General features: G+C 47.9%; 1 protein-coding gene across 3 annotated transcripts; it reads left to right on the top strand.

Moving 5' to 3' along the window:
* Positions 1–672: 672 nt before the first annotated feature.
* TENT5C (terminal nucleotidyltransferase 5C) lies at positions 673–22,586 on the top strand. Of its 3 annotated transcripts, XM_082459636.1 has the most exons (4): positions 693–811; positions 2,506–2,627; positions 16,753–16,848; positions 17,067–22,586. In XM_082459636.1, exon 4 carries the CDS (start codon positions 17,093–17,095, stop codon positions 18,266–18,268), a length of 1,176 nt encoding a protein of 391 aa, XP_082315762.1. In that variant the 5' UTR covers positions 693–811; positions 2,506–2,627; positions 16,753–16,848; positions 17,067–17,092; the 3' UTR covers positions 18,269–22,586. The 3 variants fall into 3 exon arrangements, with proteins under 3 accessions (XP_082315760.1, XP_082315761.1, XP_082315762.1); XM_082459634.1 differs by lacking the exon at positions 2,506–2,627 and having other exon boundaries at positions 673–811; XM_082459635.1 differs by lacking the exons at positions 2,506–2,627; positions 16,753–16,848 and having other exon boundaries at positions 675–811.
* Positions 22,587–22,610: the final 24 nt, after the last annotated feature.

The raw sequence follows: 22,610 nt of genomic DNA, 5'->3' as shown, positions 1-22,610 counted from the left end.
CTTGGCGATGGATTCCTCACGGCTCTTAGTCCCACTAACTGCACACAGGTGGTAACTGCACCGGAGAACCAACTGTGCCGGCCCTTTCCCCAATGACCTCCAGCCAATTTGCTTGGGGAATCAGGAAGGCTCGACCCGCTCAGAAACCAAAAGTTTTTTCCGACTTCAAAACACACGTCGGAGGTAGGCTTGGAGGTTTCACTCCCCACTCCTGGAGAGAGAACTAAAGCGAAAATCCCCAGAGCAGCAAAAGAAAAACAGGCCTGCGCGGGAGCGGAATAGAGACGGGAAAAACTTGGGCGGGGTGTGGGGGGTGGTGGAGAAGTTATGTGATAGGAATGGCAGAAAAGAGCGCAGTGGAAAGCAGAAAGGGAGTCCCAGCAGCTCCAAAGTTAAGGGGGTGTCGACGCAGCCCCTCTCTATTGCGCCTGCGTAGTGCTACCCCCATTGGCACCCCTGCCCCTTCTAGCCGCCGAAGATTTACTCGTCTCTCGGCAACCATTCACCCGAGGAGCCAATCAGAGGGCACCTTTCGCCCTGCCCTCGCCGTCAGCGCCCAGGCGGAAGGATCCCTTGGGCGACGGCTCCGCCCCGCCCCGCCCCTCGCTCCCCCGGGAGGGCAGGCTAAGGGGCGGGGGTTGGGGCGGTCGTGGCGGGCGGGGGCGTGGTCAGGCCGTTTAAGAACGGAGGGGGCGGCGGCAGGACGGTTCACTCTGTGCCGCTGCCTGGGGGCTGTAGTGACCGCGCCGCTCCTGCTGGGGGCTGCCCACGCCAAGGACCTGCCTCTGTGGTCTCCTCCGCTGCTGCCCAGGTGAGTCCACGGCCCCCTCCTCTAAAGCTGCGAGGATGCGCGGTTCCGGAGAGCCGCGAGTTCTGCCCTCGGGGTGGTGGGGGGGCGGAAATCTGCCCCGGCCGAGCGGAGCTACAGTGTTGGCCAAGCCTGGTGGGGGCACGGTGGCCACAGGGGAGGTGCGGACAGGTGCCAGGCCCCTGTGCTCCCTTCCCCTCCAGCCCCCGCGACGTCACCCCCGCCCCCTAAACAGCCCGCCCCCGAGGGCCAGGCGAGACGCTCCGAGAGGGAGCTACAACTTTCCAGAGACTTCGGCCGGGTCTGGCAAACTTCAGTGAGTTCCTACTCCGCGCATCGCGCAGGCTGCGCTTTGGCCGGGCGCGGGCCGGGCGGCCGAAGAGTGTGTGATGGGGGCCTTCAGCACCTTCCCCGGGTCCGACGGCGCCCGCCCCACCCCTGCCTTGCTTGCGGTCTCTCGGGCTCGCCCCGGCGCTCCCGCGGGCGCGCACACCTCGGCCGGTCGGCCGGGCGCGAATTCGACGGCGGCGGTTTCGGAGGGCGCAGTTGGAGACGCAGCGTTCAGGGGCTGCATCTGGCCGGGGAGGGGAGGGGTGGTCCCCAGGCTCGGAACCTGGGCCGGGGTTTTAAGGAGAGGGCGGAGATCCCTAACTTTTCCTGCACTCGCTCTAGACTGGGGACACCGAGAGCCGCAAAGTGATCCAAGCGAGTGACTCGTGCGCTGCGCTCCTCTCGGAAACTTCTCGGGAATACTGCGTCCGTGACCTGGTTCCTCCCCTTTGAGGAGTGAAACTTGCTTAGCCTGTAGTCTGAAAGCCACGGCCGTTAAGTGGACTCGGCTAGCGGGGCCGCGGGCGGCTTAGAGGCACGGTGCCCAGGAGGTGTCGCAGTCCAGATCGCGGCAGTGGGAGGGAGTCGGAGGAGGGGGACGAACCTGACGAGTACAGGTTGGTAGCCTGTACACCTAAACGCAGAACGCCTGCCGGAGAAAACAAAACGACGCTACCTCGAAGGAAGGGAGGACTTCCGGGGAAATGCCTGGCGAGTTTCTCTGGAGAACGCGAGTTGAGCCGGGCTCACTAGAACCGACCGTTAGGGCTGGACCCCGCGGCAAGGATCAGCTCGGTTCCCTTCCGCCCCCCCCCCCCCTTTTTGTTTTTGTCCGGAGGAAGACTTCTGCAGGGCTGACTAAATCTTTGTCTTAAGTAGGGACCTGCTGCCTTTTAACGTTTGTTTATCTGTTATGGAGTTATAGCATGCAAACCGTGGACTGTTCAAGAGCACTTATTACAGTACGCGTTTATAAAGACTTCGTAATCATTTGCATTGTGACAGTTGGTATTCAGGATATTCGGTAGGTGGGTTGGGAGCCTGAACCTCCCCAGGAAATAAAGTGAAGATTATTAAATCCTCCTGAAGTAGACTTCTGGCTTGGCCCAGCTGCCCTGCAGGGGGGATGTGAGTGGCCATTGTTGGCTACACTAACCTTTCAACGTGAGTAACTTGGCAGGGAAGCAAGCCAGGCAGCCAGCCAGGCAGCCGTCAGGGTGGTAGGAGCGCTTACCAGGAACTGTGCCTTCTTAAACCCCCAGAGGTGTTACCGAGGGAATGAGACCCGAACTGGAGACCCTGAGACCCTGCCATCGAAGGGGTTAGGGTGGGGACTAGAGAACGCTGACTTTTCTCTTCCCTTTCAGGGAAGCTCTGAGGTGGACCAGCAGGGGTTCTGCCCTTAGACATTCTTGTTTGTGAAGATGCAGAGCTTAGTATCTCTGGAGTCAAGCTTTTACTTGAGATAACTGAAACCTTGTGTCTTAAGGTATACCCACATCTTTAGAGTCCATTTATTCTCAATAAAAGAGTTTTTAGAAAGCAGATTTTGGTAGATTATATATAATTTTTCAGGTAGCTGTGGGTAAATTTAACCTCAAAGTTAAAAAAAACTTTTTTCTCTGCTAGAAGGCCTCTAAATTGTTACCCCAAACAAAGGTTCCTAATTTCATAAGTTAGTGTGTGTCCATAGAGCGAACAGCAGCACTCTGTATGTTGAATTTCTTCCACAAAACCCGCCTTGTATCCAGAGATTAAGTTGGGGTAACTGAAGGAAAGGATTGGCGTTTGGCCTGTTTGTCAGAATGACCGTGATTTGGTTGAGCACCTATGGCTCTGCCTACTAATGTGCTCAGCTCGCCTGTGAGTACAGGTAGCCACCGAAATCACATCCTGAGTTGCAGAAGCTCCCCTGCCCCACCTCCCAGTAGTGCCCCACTGAGCCTGCCTTCCCCCAGTGCTCAAGGCCAGGCCAGACTGTGCACATCATGCACTACCCATCAGAACAGAGAAGTCCTCGCACTTCTGAGAGTCCAAGGAACTGCGCCGCAGTAAAGATAACTTAGAGTGGACTGTAGCGTCCTTGTTCTCCCAGTGCCAGAAACTGGGCACGTTCGATACTAAATTAGAAAATGCCATTATTTTTTCAACTGCTCAACTAAGTAGTACCCTGTCTTCATTTTCATCTTTGATATGTTTTGTGCATGGTGTCAGTCACTAAAGAATGACAAGCCAAGAGCAGCGAACGGACGTGGTAAACCCTTTTTGTGTTGCCGAGAAAACATCTTATGGATGCCCGGGACTAGTTTCATGAGTTAAGTTAAACTTGTGATGCTGTGGTTTGGGTTTCTTGGTCTCACACGGGACTCTGGGGTGTATCTGTTGTTGTTGTTATTGGGGTGGGGGGGATGGGGCGGGGCTTAAGGGGAAGCAATGCAGAGTCTGAGGTGTTACTTGGGATAAAACATTACTCTGGTTAGATAAGGTCCATTGCTTTTATGTGTTGTCACTGAGATAAACAAGGCAATATAGAAAAATGCTTTCTGCCATCTTGGTGTTTTGACTGTAACATGTTAAATAAATGGGCATAAGCAGTATTATGATGAAGCAGACACCTCTGTGTTTAAAGAAATGTTCATGTGTTTAAAGCCACTTGGGTACAGCAGTAGTGCTGACCTCTTGTGATGCTTGTGGAATTTCTGGTTTCAAACGTTTTTATCTTTTCACTACATGCATTAATAAGGAAGCTTATGTTTGAAATTTAAATGGTTTAGAGGAAGCATCTTTGTGTAGCCCAACTGTGTAAGGAAGCCTTATGAATTGTTTAGAATTAATAGATTTTGTACAGCTGGGCCCTGTAGCCTGTTCTAGAACTGTTTGCAGAACCTCTTGGAACAATAGGGAAAAACTAATGTGAAGAAATAATTGCTGATGTTAAGCAACTCTCTGTGTAGGATGTTTTTTAGTCTCGGAGCCTTTGGGAGTCTTGGTCACCCAACTGTGTAAAGTGTTTATTTCTTGGATAACAGTGACTGAGTCCATAAGTGGTTAAGTGCTTCCTAGGTAGTAGTTTGTGCCAGGTGCCAAGCAGGCCAAGGGAATGGTATGTGAAAAGCCCTGTGGAAATGCTCTGGATGCAAGAGGAGCTGGGTCTGCCTCAGAATGTCCTTGAGGCACTCGGGTTTTGCCGGTTTGTTGCAGCCACTGGCGTGTGAGCCCCAGGAAGGCAGGGGTCTATGCTCATTGCTGAATGCCCAGTGCAGGACCTGGCACTCCGCAGGAGTGCCTGTTAACTGGATCCAGTGCTCTGCTGGCATCCGACTGCCATTCCTCTCAGAGAGGGAAGCACACTTCAGGAGATGGCGTCCTGATGGGCCAAGGTGCTGGCACACATTTTTGGATCGCAAGCTCCGGGCCCAAAACGCTGAGTGGCTTCGGGGCCTTTTTAAAAACGGAGGCCTCAGGGGTGTAGGTTTGGAGCGAGGAGCAGTGACGACTAATTGGCCGACAGCTGAAACTCCTCAGGCTGAGCTCCAGACCCGCGCCCTCCAAGCTCTTCCCGCTGCCCATCCACCCCAGCACGGCCTCACAACGCGCACTCAGCCTTTCCCTCTCCACATTCACTTGGGGGCTCGTTCTGCTGAGTCTTTCTCTTTTTAACTTTTTGTTTCCCGCTGCCATCGCTGACCTGGTTTAGGGCTGCAGACAGCAGCTCCACGAGAACGCTAGCCCAGCGCCTCTCCCTGCCTCTGGGCAGCTCTGCTTCCCGGCACCTCCAACACCTTCAGGGCTCAGGGGAACTGCCCCTCCCTCTAGAAGATGCGCTCCTTTGAGGACCTGTACCTTTCTGAGCTTCTCTTCTTTCCTGACCTCCCTTCCTAATTGACCTACCTTGCCTCATGGAAATACACGCTCAAATATGTGAGCAAGTTAATGCTCCTTCTTCCTCACCAAACTTTATTTTAATCCAGCTTTGGACCCTTCTCAGAGGCGTCTTGATCTTACCCTATCTGGGGATCCCCTTATCCCACGCCTCTTCTCATCAGTACGTCTTTACAGTTCTACCTTGTACCTTATTTTCTAGTTTTTTTCAAACCTTATCTTAAATTGGATGAGGGCAAAAAGTTCCGTATCTGTCTCTATATTTGCTCCCTGTAAACACATTTTGAGAAGAAAATTATCCATGAATCTTGAACTGCTCCCACCCTCTCGTGTTGTCATAAGCTCCTCTCACCTTGCATAGCCCTTACCAGGGTGGGAGAAGAGGTAATCCTCCACCTCGCCTGGCTGGCTACCCCTTATCCTCCAGACACACCCTGTTTATCCCTGAGCTGCGACGGCTGAGGAGGTGGGCATCAGGACCACCGCAGCCGGCTGACCCTGTGTGGGCTTGGCCAGTCCTGGGAAGGTTGCTGACCCACATGCAGAGATGAAGTGGGCGCTAACTGGACACCTGCTGTGTGTCCAGGTGCCGGCCCTGGGGGTGTTGGGTGGGGCACTGGCGCTGCTGCTTATCTCCCTTGCCCAGACCCTTTGTTTTCTTCATCCTTACCCCCTCCCTGCTTCTGAGGCTGCTTTAGTTGTGAGGACAGCTGGGTTCTGGTCCTGGAAGCGCCACTGCCCCTTTAGGTTCTACCTCTTCAGTTTCTTCATTGTAAGAAGGACAGTAGAAATATGAGTTGCAGTTAAGTTTCTAGTAGTCACATTAAAAAGTAAAAATAAGCAGGTGAACATAATTCTGTTTAACCCATCATGTCAAATACTATCTTTTCAATTTGTAATCAATATAAAAATATTAATGAGTTATTTTACTTTTTTTCCCCTGGTACGGAGTCCTCAAAATCCAGTGTGTATTTTACGTTCACAGCACATCTCAATTTGGACTTGTCCCATTTCAAGCGCCCAACAGCTTGTGGATACATTATTGGGTGGCACAGATCTAGACCATCTGCAGAAATGTTTCACTGTCAAATCCCGATTCTCCTCGCGTGGGAGGCAAGAGTTAATAACACGAGGTTTTGGAGGGAGAGGGTGAGCTAGGATCTAAGCTCTGCAGGGGCAGAGATCTTGGTCTCTTGCTTCCCGATAGACCGTAAGCTCCTAGAACAGTGCTCGGAATGTTGTAGGTACTCAGACATCTGACAGAACGAAAGGAAGCTCAGTCGTTGTGGCCCCCCTGCTGATAATCACTCACTGTGTGAGTCAGACCTGACACTGAACACAGGATGTTTGAGTCCTAGTCCAGTGCTTGTTCTCTTGTTTTTCTGTAGTTTCTTAGAGAATAATCATAAGGTAATAACAGAATTTCGAAGCACTGAAGATAAAATCTTCTGAGATTGGCAGGGGACCAGGACTCTTAACAATTTACCAACAATTAAAACTTATCAACAATTAAACTTTGAAAATGGGAGAGAAAATAACTTTCATGTGAAAGGTGTCTACAAGATGCCTGATAACAGCAGCACGTGACTTGGTAAATGCTAATTTGGTGATAAGCATCCCAGTGAGACACATGCACAGCTTGTACGGCTCACACAGGTGAAGACGCCGAAGACAAGGCGGTTTGGCCTCCTCATGTGCAGTTGGTGCAGAAGTAGCTACCACTCCATGGTCTCGCTCCTTCACTTTAATCCTACCCCTCCACTCCTTCCCCCCCTCCCCTGCCCTCCTACCCGAGTTCCTGTTCTTAGCAGTATTTGTGATGATGTCAGAAGGACCACTGAGCCTGGTGATGTTCACTTGGGCTGCCGCCATGCTCAGTACCTGGAGGTCAGGTACCTGCTATGAGAAAGTTAACTCTGCAGGGAAGGCTCTGTGCAAAACTAAAACTGGGATGGAACTGTCTGTAATTAGCATCCTCACTGAAATGGAGGCAGCTCATGCTTAGGTATCGGTAAACGGGGGTATATGGCCAAAGTTGGAGAAATGCTACATTTGAGCAACGGAGAGTGCTGGTCCCTTTCCTGATAAGGCCCACGGGACGCTGCTGGTGATGAGGTGGGGCCTTTAGCTGACTGAGGTCCTCCTTTTGGACAACTAACAACAGTTCAAAGCTCTAAACTAGAAAGTTAGATGGTAAATTAGTTTGTGGACACAGCCCTTGATAAAACCTGGAGGCTGTCAGCCCTTAAACCCTACCGATTGTATGTAAACTTGTTCATCTTTACGGTAAAGTCTCCTAGGAATTGTCCTATTTTTCTCAGCCTAGTCAGTCTCTAAAACTGTAGGGCCAGCTCTGGGGATCTCTTTAAATGAGTTCAGACTGGTAACATCTCTGATTTAGAAAGAGGCATTTGGTAGAAGGGAGAGAGGTACCCAGGAGCAACAAGGATTATTTCCAGTTCAAGTTGAGTGTGTAGCACTTAATCATGCTGACACCTTGGAAAAATCAAGGCTTCTATGCCTCTCTCCCATCCAGAGATATCTGTGTTCTGACCTTGTTAATACTTACATTTGCAACGATTCAGGGTATTCCTTTAAGCACTTGAACTTCTGTGGTGTCCCTGTTACAACATCCGGGACAGTGTTTTTATTCTGTCTCATGCTGTTTTGCTGCCACAGCATGAGTTCTTCCAGCGTTATCTCTCCAACCACACTTACTTAAGCGTCCTATTTTGAAAGACAGGAAAGAGTTTTCTGTTTGGAGTCGTCTCGGGGCGGGTGTCTGTGGACGGGGCCCAGGCATTGATAACCGTGAAGACTGGATGTTGGCATCAGTGGGGAGGGAGCGCTTGTGAGGGCCCTCCCACTGGGAAAGCCTGGGCAGAGCGAGGGGGCACTGGCCTCTCTTCCCGCTTCTGCTTCCGTCCGGGACACTCTTTGCCTTTGGCTCAGGCAGCATCCCCAGTGCCGTGGGAATTGAACCAAGTTTTTAGACTCTAGTACACATCAGTGCTGAATGGCTAGGAGGATACTGATAACGCTGAGAAAACAGGTGGAGGCCTCTGGCTGAATGTGCTGGAGCTGAGTGAGAAAAGACCACCTGCGGGGTTTGTTGTGTCACTGACTGAGAGCAGTTTTCCCCAGGCACAGCTTTGTGGCGTGGGGCACTTATATCTTTGGACTGAGGTAGCGTGTGTTTGTGGGTGTTTGAGCGAGCAGCTGTAAGCATAACTTCTTGCAAAAAGTTAACAAAGAATACATTTTCTAGTCCTTTTAATAAACAAGGCATCATTTTATCTGGTTCTGTTGCTTTGGGCTGTCTACTAATCGAAACTCTTATTCCAGGTACATGAACCACAGGTGTGCGTCTCAGTTATCTGTGACTCTGTAGTGCGTTTGGGGGCAGTGGGAGAGTCTCCAGAATGTGGCCTCCTCCCAGGTGGTGGGCCAGGGGCCCTGCCGAAGGGCTGGCAGCTGGCAGACAAAAGGCTTCCTCAGGCTGCCCTCTGGTCCTAGATGACTTCGACCTTCACCTCCCTAGGAATTCAAGGAGTAAGGGAGGATTTCTCTGCAGAAGGCTGAATCCCTGTTGACCCTAGTTTTTCTCCTTTTTGCCCACTTATCTGCTGCAACGTATATCAAGTCCATGGTCCTTCCAAGTCCCTGGCTGTCTCTCGAGGGTGAAAGGATCTCAAGGGTCAGACTGCACACAGGTGGGAAAAGGGGCAGGTGTCCAGTCTTAGGTTCAACGTGCAGGCCTTTGTCAGTCTGTTCCAGGCTGTTTCTGTTTCAAGTCTGTTCCAGCTCTCCTTCCTGTGCCAGCCCCTGGGGTCCTGATCACTTCTTGCCAATCTACCTACCTTCTCTCTGCAGCTCCAGTTGGGTTATTTGTTCTTGGATCTGATAAAGTTACCCTCTTGTCTGCAGAGAGTGTCTTGTTCTGTTGCTTCATCCGCAGATTCACAATCCTGATCTTCCAGCCACCAGAGTGACTCCCAGCAGCTGTTCCTTTATTCTGTGAGCAGGGCATGTGCCTTAGTTGCAGATCCAGACCAGGATCAGCCCATTCCTAAAAGCTCTCTCCTGTGCTATTATTTTTTCCTCTTAATGCTTGCCCGGTAAGCTGACTATCCCAGCTCCTTCCACTCCTGGCTTCTCTCTCCCTTCAGAACTTGCTTTCTCTGAAATCACCACTGCCTCCCAACCTGGCTGGTATCCTGGAGCTTCCTCAGAAATGAGGCTCCTAGGCCTTCATCTTTCAGCCATTGTTCCTTTACAACAAACATTCGCATGACTATACTTAATTATGTTCATTCTGGTGGCTCCCATCAGGCTGGATGCACCCCCAAATCCATGATGGTTTTTTTTTTTTTTTTTTAAAGAATCAATTTTATTTGTTTTTTTTATTTTTGGTTGTGTTGGGTCTTCGTTGCTGCGTACGGGCTTTCTCCAGCCGCGGTGAGCGGGGGCTACTCTTTGTTGCGGCGCTCGGGCTTTTCATTGCAATGGCTTCTCTTGTTGCAGAGCACGGGCTGTAGGCGCGTGGGCTTCAGTAGTTGCGGCACGCGGGCTCAGTAGTTGTGGCTCACGGGCTCTAGAGCGCAGGCTCAGTAGTTGTGGCGCACGGGCTTAGTTGCTCCGCGGCATGTGGGATCTTCCCGGACCAGGGAAGTGAACCTGTGTCTCCTGCATTGGCAGGTGGATTCTTAATCACTGTGCCACCAGGGAAGTCCCCTGCATGATGGTTTTGAGGGAGAGAGTTTCTGTACTGACAGTTGTTAGTTACTTTCATTCTAAATGCTTCTGCCTTGCTTTCGGCACTTGCCGTCTGGCCTTACTCCATGCAGGGGGCCTTAACACTTCTGGCCAACTTTTCCCACCCTCTGATAACAAAGCTTCATACATTTCTTCTCTTTTTCCTTCTTATTGCTATCTCCTTCCTACAACTACCTGAACAACCAGCTTACCTCCAAAGCCCTGCCCTCACCCCAACACATATACCAAAGCTGTCTGCCACCTAGGAAGCCTCCTAAGTCCCATTTCTGCCACTTCCCGGCAGTGCGTCCTTGGACAGTTAACAATGTGTGTATCCTCTTTGTTCTCCAGTTTCCCCACCTATGAAGGTAGGGAAATAGTATCTCCCTTACAGGATTGTTGTAGGAATTGGATGGGTTGATCCAGATGAACTTACAGCACTGTCTCGCTGCCTGTTTGGGACATTGTCAAATAGTTTGGTGGCTCATAGGGCACCTGGCCAAACATCTAGTCACATTTGGTGTCCCCTGGCTGTGGCCGTCTCTACAGGAAGAGCCTGCACTCAAGCAGCAGTAAAGGCTGGTTGACCGAAGCTTTGCTGTCTTCAGCGTGTACAGTGGGGATAAGGGCCGATGGGAAGACAAGGCGTTGCAGTTGTATAGTTGGCAGAAGGTAGCTCCTTTTTTTGGATAAGACCAGTACAATTTCTGTTTTAGAAAAGATCACTTTGGTAGCAGTAAGCACTGGTCATCCCAGTGTACGTGTGGGTTTGTAGCTTAAGAGCTTATTGCCTTCTCCCCAGCTGCCGCCCACCAGTGGCAGAACTTGACCTTGGTGGAAGTTGTTTCCAGTTCCAAGAGTCAGAACATTAGGTCCAGAGCTGAGGATCTGGGGTCAGTTTGCTTAATCTTTCCTGATCCTTATTCTTTGTGTACAAGGGACAGTTGTCGCTTCCTCAGAGCGCTTGTGAGGATTAATGGGAGTGGACGTGAAGTGGCTTGTACTAAGTACTCTTCTGTCTGCTTGCCCACACACCTCTACACCTTCATTTTGTAGGAGAAAAAGAAATAGGCCCAGAGCTGTGGTTTCCATTCCCTCAGCCAGATGAGGGAAGAGGTGGGATGGGATGTTATGACGAGTGTTGCCATGCACTTTCACTTCTGCTTAAATTCTCTAAGCTTTTATAGGCAAGGAAGTAGTTTCTTTTTGCTTAAAGGGCCCTCAGTTGTACACAGAGGAGAAGAGTTTGTGTGGAAGATCGCAGCCACGGGCGCATGGGTCCCCCCGGGCCAGGAGCCGGGGATGGCAGGGGCCTTTGTGCCCCATACACACCTCCCTTGGAGTCTGTCACCAGTCTTAGTCTACCGCGCATGGCTGGGTCTCTGACCCTGAGCTGGAAAGGGTCACTAGGAAGATCCAGGCCGTTGGGGTAACATCCGGTGAACAGCATGTTGTCATCAAAGGAACGCTGTAACGTGTTTGAGTTTCTTTTGTGCTCTTAAGCCCACAGCAGGGTCAGGGGAAGAGGGTGCCGCTCAGTTGTCTGTGGGCAAGCTGGGCTGCCGTAGCTGAGAGCGCCTCTTTCACCCTGCCTGCAGCATTTCCATGAATCCTTCTGGTGCTTCCATGTCAGATGTCACAGACCTAGGCTTAAATTTGTACCGTCTTTAACTTCACGGATATACATCTCCACACATGCCAAGGAGACTCTGGGCATTTCTACAACTACTGCCAGGCGCAAACAAATCAGTGCCGATTTGACCCCAGCCCTCGACCGTGAGGCCTAGACGTATCACAAGGGCTCTTAGCGTTCATCTCCAACCTGTCCGTCTGCCTGTCCTGTTGCCCACCCGGAGGCCCCTCATGCTTTCGTAGCCTCTGTCACTCTTGCTTCTGGGATCTGGATAAGGTAGGGAGCGGGACTAGAAATAACTTTTTTTTTTTTTTTCAATGGGGGCTCAAACTGGTTTTCAGATCAACCTGCCTTGAGTGTGCCAGGCAGTGGGAAACAAAGGTAAGTTAGTGTGCTCAGGGAGCTTGGTTTACTCTTTGGGCTTAGTTTGTCTTTTCCTCTCACCTTTTGCTGCCATCTCTACAAACTTGTTTTCCACTAATGTGTGTATTTTATCCTCCTGCTGCAGCCAAATGCTAAAAGAAAAGGGAATCCAAGGGAACCTGAGATAGTCGTTCATCACAAGTCAAACTTTTTAGAGGATGAAGTAGCTTAAACTGAGTAGGCAGTTGGCCATCCTCACTTGTAAAAAGGTGCCTGAATTTTCACATCAGTGAGAAATCATGGTTCCCACCTTTCCCAGTTTCTAGTGCAAAATACAATGCATCTGCTTCTCAGACAAGTAAAGGGAAATCAAACACTTTAGTTTGAATTTACCAGGCTGTAAATTAATTTTTTTTCTAGTTACTATTTTGTTAATTCTGCTAATTAGAATTTGCCTTTAATCAGGGCCTTTCATGAATTGAGACTGTGTGTTTCACGTGATTCTTTTATATGGGGATTGTATCAATGTTGATCTCAAGTGGTTAATTAAAACTAAAACCGTTACACTAAGCTCTGGTGTGTTATCTAAGCACTAAGGGCCTATGACTTGGATTTATTCTGGTAATACCACGTTTGTCTAAGTAACCTGTAAATGTACTTTTGATATTTGAAATTGTTTGGATGGGTGAGGGAAAACAAAGGATTCATTTCTAATAGGCATTGATAACTTATTTTGGGCTCTTCTAATAAGCTAAACAACAAATATAACTCAGCCTAAATTTGAGCCTTCAATAGCTTTAAGAGCTGCTCCAGATCTAAGTCACAGTCAATTGGGAGAATTAGAAACTATACCATGGACTTGGCACATGTTCTGCACTGTGCTTTTATATAGACTACTTTTTTCTAAGAGTTAACTCCATTATTCATATATGTGTCAGAAGTTGTTGACATGGAAGATGCCAACTATAGGCATCTTAGGTTCCGGAAAAAGTGTTTACTGCATTTATTAAGGTTCTTGCAACTGTAGCCAGTAACCAACAGCACCATGAGGATAGCTGTAATAATATGTCTGAAATGAGAAATAGTAATTCTTGTAAAACTACAGAAAACATTTTTGGATACTAAACATAGAATGACACTAGATGAGATGACTTATCCACTGTTTTGAAAGTTTTGGGGTTTTTTTGGATAAACAATGGACATCATCTTTTAAACACCGCAAAAGTAGAAAATTGACTAAAAGCCATTCCAGATAAACGCTGTCCCTCCTCCTCTGCCTGCCCCACTAGAGATCAGTGTTTAGGCTTGGAGGGGAAGCTTCTAAGTGTATTTGGTTTTGGCACGTGGATACAGGGATAGTGGGGAGGGCTAGGCGGAAAGGAATTGAAGGAGTTAAACAAGGTAGCAGATTAGAAGGCTCAAAGGGGAGAGATTTTGGAATATGGCTCATAAGATTTTAACTTTTTTCAACTAATACTTATGTAGGTTCCAAATTCAAAAGAGATAAAGTAAGTTTTCTTTATACCCTGTACCCCAACCTAGCAGTGGTATTTGGTGTAAGCTGAACTACTTGGATATCCTTCCAAGATTTTGATTGTGTAAGCATAGACTTGTGCTTTTACACACACAGTTTCACACTTGCTTTTTTATTAATCAGTCTTGATAAGCATTTCATATTCATACAGACAGAGCAGCCACCATTCTTCTGGACAACTCCAGGCATTCGTATCCTGTTGTATACATGCATCAAGTCACTTAACCTTCTTTACCGATGACTATTTGTAGCTTTATAAATAATTCTTCAGTGAATATCCTTGCGCATACTTGCAAGTATACTCACAGGATTAAATCCAAAGTGGACTTCCTAGAAGTAGAACTGCTATGCCAAAGAGTATGTCCACTTAAAATTGAGAGTCCCATGTTGTTCTTCAGAGGGAACCCACGGGCAGTGTACCAAAAGTGTCTGCTGCTTGGTCTTTGCCAATCTGATAGGTAAAAATGATACATTGAAGTCTAAATTTGCCCATCCCTTAAGGTAAGTTTGAATATGTTAATTGTCTGAGCCACTGTTCCTGTCCTTTGCCCCTTCTTTTATGTTGGGGTTCTAGTATTTCTGATGTGTAGGAGCTCCTTATTCATTAAGGAAATGACTGCTTTGTCTAATGTTACAAGTATTTTCCTGGTTTTGTCTTCTCACGTCTTTATGGTGTTTTCACCATGTAGATGTTTTAATTTTTATATAGGCAAATGTATCAATTTTTTGTGACTTCTATGTGATTTAGAAAGGAATACCTATTCTATGTAAATTTACATAAATTTCATGTTTTTCTAGTATTGTTAGGGTTTCATCCTTTTACACTTAAGTCTTTGATTCATCCGTCTAGATCTTAGATTGGCACAAGCTAAGGAGCCATCCTTGCTTATTTTTAAAATCTAGATAACTATCCAGATGTCTCAAAAATTTCCCTTTACTATTTTGAATGCCTCCTTTTTATACACTAAATCCCCTTATGTACTAGATTTTCATTCTAGATTTAAAAAATTCTGTTTCATCTATTTGTCTGCCTTTTTCTGCCAATATCATTGCTGTTATCAGTTATTGTAGCTTCATAATATCTCTTACCAGGCTAGTAGACACCATTCCAATTTTTAATAACTTTTCTGGCTATTCCTGCCCCTCCTCCCATTAGAACCTTACAAATTTTCAGTCTAAAATAGATTCTAACTCTGAATCTACTACAATTTCAGAGATTTTAAAATATGTGAAAATTTTCATGCATATGTACTACACCTCCCACCCTCCACCCCCGCCCCAATAATGAGTGATAGCTTTCCTCAGATTCTCCCTCGTCTTAGATGTCCTGCTTCTAATGTTAAGAGCCACTGTTCTAGAGGTGGGAGTAGTCCTGACTTTAGATGACTTCTTTTTTTAACAAGTCCTTAAAAAAAGGCACGACTCAAAAGTGATTCCTGCAACTATTCTCCTCTACAACATTATTGAGTTTCTTCCTAGAGATGTTCTTAAAATTAATTGTTCCTTCTTTTCCAAGTACTGACTGAATTGCAGCTCCTCTGTTGCTGTGACTCCTTATGCCCATACCAGAAACCCGAGCCTTGGAAGCACACTAACAGCTGATACACAGAGTAAAGCAAGTTGTATTTTTATAGGTAAATCAACACACCTGGCAGAAATCGATGTCACTAAATCATAGTTTAGCAGTGTTTCAAAACAAAGCTGGAGCCATACCTTTCTGTAATCATTTGAACTTAATTGTGTAGTGTCCTACGCAGTGGGCACAAGTGTAGTGTGTGCTACGCTCATCATTAAAGGGGCCACAAAGAACCAAGTGTATATAGAGCACATTAAAAAGAGATCTCTACTGTCCCAAACCTGACTTGAAACCAAAGGCCAGCCACAGTAAACATCAAGTATTTCATCACAAATTTTGCTTGGTATCCTTAACTTAGAAGTGCTTTGGTAGGATAATCTAGACAGCCTAGGGCTTTCTAACGCTGTCCAAACAGGTTTGAAGGAAAACGTTTACCTTCCCTTTGGCAAGTATTCTTCAGTAGCAAGCAGAAGAGTGCCCATCCCCCACTGGCCTTCCTGGAGCCTGCTTTAATCACGTGATCTACTTTCCCATGGCCAACTAAGCAAATTCAGTCCCTTAACCTACATACTACAGGGAGCCTGTGATCTGGCTTGAGAAGAGGCGCATGATGGCCGGACCGGACAACTCGTCAGGTCTCGGCTGCCTTCTGCCCCTCAACCCCAGCTGAGAGCTCTTGTTGCCTTTCTGTCGGTTGTGTCCCCGCCCCATAAATGAGCTCCTCTGTGGCCTTCCTGTTCGCCCCCATCAACTGACACTTCTTCTACCTTCATATTACATTTTCTTTCGCCGACACACTGCCTCATATTGAGACATTGTGTTCTCACCCTCCTCCTTGATGGCCAGCTCCTGGAAAGCTCGTCTTGGTGTGTCCAATGGTGCCCCCAACATGGATCGACAACCATCCCATTGATCTGAGCTCTATAGTTAAGGGGAGGGTCCCTGGCACCAGTGCAAGACTAAAAACCCAAGTTGGAACCCCAGGACTATGCATGCTGGACGTGCTTTCAAAGGCAGCCGCGTCCAAACAATGAAGCTGCAGGTCATTGGGATGGATTTTGTGTGTCTAGCAAGTCAGAAAAGTGAAGAGGGTGGCAAAACTTCCTGTTTGCAGTGAAGTCTGAAGACAGCACCTCAGCCTTTTACATCCATCTAGCTAATGTGGGACCCATGTGGATCCACAGCACCTGGACTTTCTAATGTATCCGTTTTTGTTATTCCATATTAGCATTTCCAGGGAATCTGTTGTTTCATTTTCTGAACAATATAACTTAGTTGAAAATTACTTTGGTAACCTTGTGGTTCTAGCCGGTGATGTGCGAGAATCACGTTTTTCTGCTAGTACTGAGTGCTAACTTTGTTCTCCTTGGGTAGACTGAAGGGATTCTTTTTCAAAATACAGTTGAAAAATCACACTGCCCTGAGGAGTTTTTCCACATCCTGTGTTGGGCCTCCTTGCTGGGCAGAGCGGTTCCACTGCTTAGCTGATCTAATCCTTTGTTACTCAGGAATTTTGTCATTCAGACACCTCCTTGGTCCTACCCTGGATAACAGGATTGTTTGTTACGGGGCAGACAGCTCCCGTAAGTGAAGAGGATATCGGCGTATTTGATTCTAGCAGGACTAAGCCCAGGGTTGAGAATCCACCTGTTCACGAAGAGAAGGAAGCTTCTCTTGTGGATCCTGTGTTCTGTGTGGGCACTGTAGCCGAGGTATCAACCAGCTCAGGATGCAGTTAGGGAGCCAAAAGCAGGAGAGGTGATTTCCATGGAAAACAAGGAAAATTAGCAAAACCTATAGACCCTCTGTTGAATAATGTTGTGTTTAGGTTACTAGGTTTAGTAAGTTTGTCTGCTTCCCTTCACACACAGGCTCCACCCCCGACCCTACCCTCACGCGGACAAAACGGGCAAAACAAACAAACCCCACAGAAAACAAAAGTCCGGAGTTGTCAGATTTGGTGTAGGGTAAGTTTGTGTGTGTATTGTCCTTACTCCACGCAGGCGCTGTTCTTAACATGTTTAAACTCATTTAATCCTCAACGTCAGCACCGGGCAGTAGGTGCTCTTTGCCACTTTGCAGTAAGGGAGGTGTTCAGAGAGAAACCAGCATCACCTCTGAGTCCTGGAGCTGCTTTGCCACATAGAAGTGAGTCCTAACTCTGTTTCTCTTCTCTCCCTTTCAGTTTCCCCGGCAAGAACGTCCCCCAAGATGGCAGAGGAGAGCAGCAGTACCAGCGACTGCGTGTCCTTCAGCGTGCTCACCTGGGACCAGGTGAGCCGGCTGCATGAGGTCCTGACCGAGGTCGTACCCATCCATGGACGAGGCAACTTCCCCACCTTGGAGATCACGCTGAAGGACATCGTGCAGACGGTCCGCGGCCGGCTGGAGGAGGCGGGCATCAAAGTGCAGGATGTCCGGCTGAACGGCTCTGCGGCCGGCCACGTCTTGGTCAAGGACAACGGGTTGGGTTGCAAAGACCTGGACCTCATCTTTCACGTGGCTCTGCCCACAGAGGCCGAGTTTCAGCTGGTCAGGGATGTGGTCCTGTGCTCCCTCCTGAACTTCCTGCCAGAGGGCGTGAACAAGCTCAAGATCAGCCCAGTCACTCTGAAGGAGGCGTACGTCCAGAAGCTGGTGAAGGTGTGCACGGACACGGACCGCTGGAGTCTGATCTCCCTCTCCAACAAGAACGGGCGGAACGTGGAGCTGAAATTTGTGGACTCCATCCGGCGTCAGTTCGAGTTCAGTGTGGACTCTTTCCAGATCATCCTGGACTCCCTGCTCTTCTTCTACGACTGCTCCAGCTGCCCCCTCTCCGAGCACCTGCACCCTGCTGTCATCGGGGAGAGCGTGTACGGGGACTTCGAGGAAGCCTTGGCCCACCTGCGGAACAGACTCATCGCCACCAAGAACCCCGAGGAGATCCGGGGCGGGGGGCTGCTCAAGTACAGCAACCTCCTGGTGCGGGACTTCAGGCCCGCCGACCAGGACGAGATCAAGACCCTGGAGCGCTACATGTGCTCCCGCTTCTTCATCGACTTCCCCGACATCCTCGAGCAGCAGAGGAAGCTGGAGACCTACCTGCAGAACCACTTCGCGGAGGAGGAGAGGAGCAAGTACGACTACCTCATGACCCTGCGCAGGGTGGTGAACGAGAGCACCGTGTGCCTCATGGGCCACGAGCGCAGGCAGACCCTGAACCTCATCTCCCTGCTGGCGCTGCGCGTGCTGGCCGAGCACAACATCATCCCCAACGCCACCACCGTCACCTGTTACTACCAGCCCGCGCCCTACGTCAGTGACGGCAGCTTCAGCAACTACTACGTGGCCCACCCTCCGGTCACCTACAGCCAGCCCTACCCCACCTGGCTGCCCTGCAACTAACCTTGGGACCCGAGGGTTTCCACAGGGGGGACCCCCGTAGGGCGAGGGCTCTCAGGTTAGGGGAGCCTCCTTCTAGACGTAGGTGTTTGGCTTTTAAAGGGGAACTCAGCTCTGACTCTGCTTTTTTTTTTTTTTTTTTTTTTCTTTGTGCGCCCATTGGAATGGGTCTCCAGTATATCATGAGCCAACCCTAAAGGGACCTGTGATTCCAGTGCCACTTTGGAAAATGCTATAGGAACTATGACCTAGCCACATCTTTCCAAGACAGACACTAACATGCCGTGTTCCAAACATCGGCACGGGGACGTCTGAGCTCCGTGCGGTCGTTGAGATTGGGAAACACGTGGGCAGTGTAGAAGTCTCCAGCTGCTGGGCTTCTCACTGGAGCCTAGGGTAGGGGATGTCGGCCCTCCCCTGGAGTTCTCGGCACTTACGTGGAAGTTGTGCGGATGGTCTAATTTCTTGTGTCAGTTTTAGTCCCACAGAAAATGGTAAACATGAGGGTTGTGGCTTAATTTTTGTTCAAGGGACTAAATTGCTTATGTTTAGTCTCTGTCAGCGGAGCTGAGGATTTCTCTCCTCAATAAACCAAAGCCGATAGCTGGAGAATCACGATCTGGTTGGAAGTGGTTTATGGTCTAGATGCTGTGCTATCACGAGGAATTGTGAGATATTGCTGAGAGAAAAAAAAAAAAAAAAAAAAGACCTTTTCTTGAAATGTAACTTGAAAACAAAATAAACTGTGCAACATAATGTTCAGTAGAATTGTGGTGGGGGATTGTAAATAGGAAACGTGAATGTTCAATTTTTCTTTTCTTTAAAGTGAGGAATTCTTATTGAATGACACTTTTTTGTTTCCCTCATCAGTTGATCACTTTTGTTTTGCTCTTCCCAAGACTAAGGATTGTGCCGAGTCTAGAGTCATTGCCGTAACTGATGTGAGGGTCTTCCCATGTTTTAATCGGAAACCCATTTTGGTCACATTCCAAGTATGACTGGCTGTGTTTTCCGGAGTACTTTGGCTGATTTCTGTTTTTGTTTTTTCAAAAATAGTGGTTTCCTTCTCCAGGCTTTTTTTGGACAGCAGACAAATCCAGGGATTTCAGTAGATCCGAGTGACCTGTGGAATGGTCCGCGCCTGCGGGCAGAGTTCTCTGGTTTAAAATTGCTTTAGATTCGCACCTGCTGTCCCTGTGCTGTGTGTGACGTGGACGCTCCTTCCATCAGTGGGGCCTCGTGTGTGTCCAAGCCCCCAGGGCATCCTCAAGAGGATTCCTTGTGGTGTATTTGGGAAGAATTGAGAGAATGAAGAAGAATAATCTTCCTTACTCTGGTAGATTGACCAGACTTGTTTATACTCTGCACTTTAGAAGGCAAACAGTGTTAATCTCCAGTCTGAAGCAAGCTTAGCAAATGGGAGAGTTCTAGGCTACTGTTGCTTTCCCAGTAGGATAAGGGACTTTGTGTTTTGAAGCTTTTTGTGGGATCTCTTAGAAAGCATCACTTTAGGGTATCAAGGGCAAAGAAACTCCATATTGCCAGCCAGCTTAGTTTCTTGAGTGATTTAATTAAATCCATGCTCCTGATTTTTACTTTCTCCTGTGGCCATAAAAATCCCAAGCCCTGAGTGATTGCTTTCTCCTTGCTTGAAGCAATGAAGTTACCTTAATGCTTAGTAGAAAAGGAGTGGTTTACCTTTTTCTGAAGATTATATTTTCAGGGTTTTTTCTGGAATACGTTGTCTTGGTCCTCTTGAAAGCAGATCGGGCATGACTGAAACCCAAGGCTTAGTTGGTATCCATGCTGTTGTGGACTAGTTGAATAGAAGTCACTTCTTAGTGTAACCAGCTTCTATTTCCCTGTGAACCAGTAGTTATATTTGAATTCACTGGCTTTGAGTCAAGGCTGGTTCTACATTGAGGCGGGTCCTGGGGTGCTTCAGTGTTAAAAAGGGCAGTGAAGAGTGAGCCCCAACTTTAAAAACTCTGTGGTCATCCATGACCTTAAAAGGCTGCCATTGTGGTCAAATGGCAACATGTTTGCACAAAGATGACAGATCTGTTTAACCAAAGCTCTGAAATATGACAAAGCCGCCAGCATAAGCACTTGCTCACAGAAGTCAGTGCTGCTTCTACTAGAAGGCTTGTGGATCAGGGTAACGAGGGTCCGGATGAAGATGGGATCAGAACTGCATCAAGTAATTAAATTTCCAGTTTGTCCTTGGAGTTCTTTCTGCTTATATCTTTTTCCTATCTGGTACTAGTCCTCCTTTAAGGATGAAGGGAGGCACAGAAGTTGCTAGAAATCCCCAGCCCCCCCCCAGTTATTTACCACCATTGCACGATGGCCATCTCGACAGACTCCCTTCACCTGAAGTTCTTAGTCAGCCCAGCTGTTTTGAAGTTTGAGAGTAGACCTGTGTTCTAGAACCATCAGGGTAAAAAGCTGCACTCACCCAAAGCTGCACTTTTAAATACCACCCTGGTCTAGTGGTGTCTCCATCTGCTCTATGAGCCTCTTGCCTGCCTCGGAACAGGTAACCTTGAATTTCAGGTGTCTGGAAATTCTAGCTGGAACCTGCCTTTTGTGCTGCTCACACAAGCACCAGGTACTCTGAACTTGTACTGAGTCCAGTGGTTCCTCTTCTTTGTGTGTTGAGTAATATGAAACTTGGCAGTGGCAAAGGGCACTAAAGTTCAAGTGCAAGTTCTAATATAAATGTAAGCAGCCTCATTTGCTTCAGGACTCTGAGCAGTTTTCTGATGCTTTCTGCAGGCATGCAGTTTGTTACCCCAGCCTGCTTCTTGGAATCAGGTTGAGCAGCTGTGAGATTAAAGCTGTACCTTTTCCCCCATGTGTTGGCGGAAGAGGACACACTAAATTCCTGGCCTCGAGCTTAATCTCACCTTTAAATCTTACCTTGGCAGTGAGACACTATTCCTCACTCAACAACTTCAACTCTGAAACTAAACTACATCGCTGACACCTTCAAATCAGGGTTCCTGCTGACTGCACATGGGAGGTGGCGTGGCTCACAGCTGGGAGGACCTCGCAGGTGGGGAGAGGCGGGTAGGAAAGATGCTGGGTTCCTGGTGTGTGGTAACAGATGTGGTTTGGCATTCAAGGGTTTTTTTTTTTTCCCCCCCGGTTTGATATTCTTTCCCCCCTGGGGATTTGAGTCACAGAGAACTGTGTGTGAACGTGTGTTTTGTGGTGATGCAATAATAATGAAATTGCTAAAGCCCCGAATCTGCTTGTCCTTCAGCCTGTCTGCTAGCACTAGCCCCTTCATGGTAGATTAGGATTTTAACCTAGTACTGCTTTGTTAACTTTGGAAAATGGTGCCACTCGAAAGCAACTTCCTAACTTTAGGAATACCTCCTCTTTAGTTAACTTTCTGGTACCAGTGCCTTGTTTTAGGGTGCAGCTAGACTCTGAGCTCAAATGTCCTCTTCCAGAGAATAAATGATAGTTATCTAGTTGTGAGCAGAGACCCTAATGCTCCCTGGGGCCATTGCTTCCCGGGTATCTGATGGGCTCCACACTAGGGAAGAACCCTTGGGGTAGATTCTGTGAGGTGAAAGAACATCCAGTTGCCAAGGTTAGATTCGATTTTCAATCTGGCAGAGACCAGAAGGTCACAGCTGACCTTGGAACATACTCCAGTGCGGCCAGTTCCATTCAGAGGACCAAGGGAGGGGTGCGTAGCAGGGGATGTATTTAAAAAGACCTGGCAACTTTTCAGGATTATTTGTGGAGACTTCCAAAGTGAGGATCAGGAAAGAAAATGCTTTCTTCTGAGTTCAAGTTCTAAATCTTGTTTACCTATCACTTAAAGAATAGTTTAAGTGGAAGCAAAAGAAAATGCTTGGAGTTTTGCCTGGGCTAGTGAGGGGTGGTGCAAATTGTCATGTGTGTTTGCATAGGAAGGTGAGAAGACCATCCGCTAAAGAGGAAGTCGTTAAATAATATGGATCTGTGGGTGTTTTAAAACTCAAGCAATCTGGTCTTTTTTTTTTTTTTCATGAATTTTTTAAAAAATCACTGCTTTAGGAAAATTAAGTTTTTATCCATTAATTTCCAAATTACTATAGATGAAAAGATACAGATTAGACTGAATTGGAAGCTTTTTTGTTATTCTATACTTGCATAGCCTTTCAAATGTTAATTTCCTAGGATATGTGAGGTTTCCTCTTTGGTGTAATGGCCACTGACCTTCTTATGGGATGCAGGTGAAATCACTTGTCAATGCAAAATGTGTTAGAACTTGATGAAATAAAGCTTTGAGTTTGAGAAATAAAGATATATTTAAAAAGACCATGTCAGTTCTGCTCATTTCTTT

This window comes from Balaenoptera physalus (assembly GCF_965194825.1).
Source record: "Balaenoptera physalus genome assembly, chromosome: 1".
Taxonomy (NCBI): domain Eukaryota; kingdom Metazoa; phylum Chordata; class Mammalia; order Artiodactyla; family Balaenopteridae; genus Balaenoptera; species Balaenoptera physalus.
This window is presented reverse-complemented; position numbering and strand designations above follow the sequence as displayed.

Bases quoted from the DNA above. Each gene is read 5' to 3' on its own strand.
- TENT5C (XM_082459634.1), top strand. From the start codon at position 17,093: ATGGCAGAGGAGAGCAGCAGTACCAGCGACTGCGTGTCCTTCAGCGTG.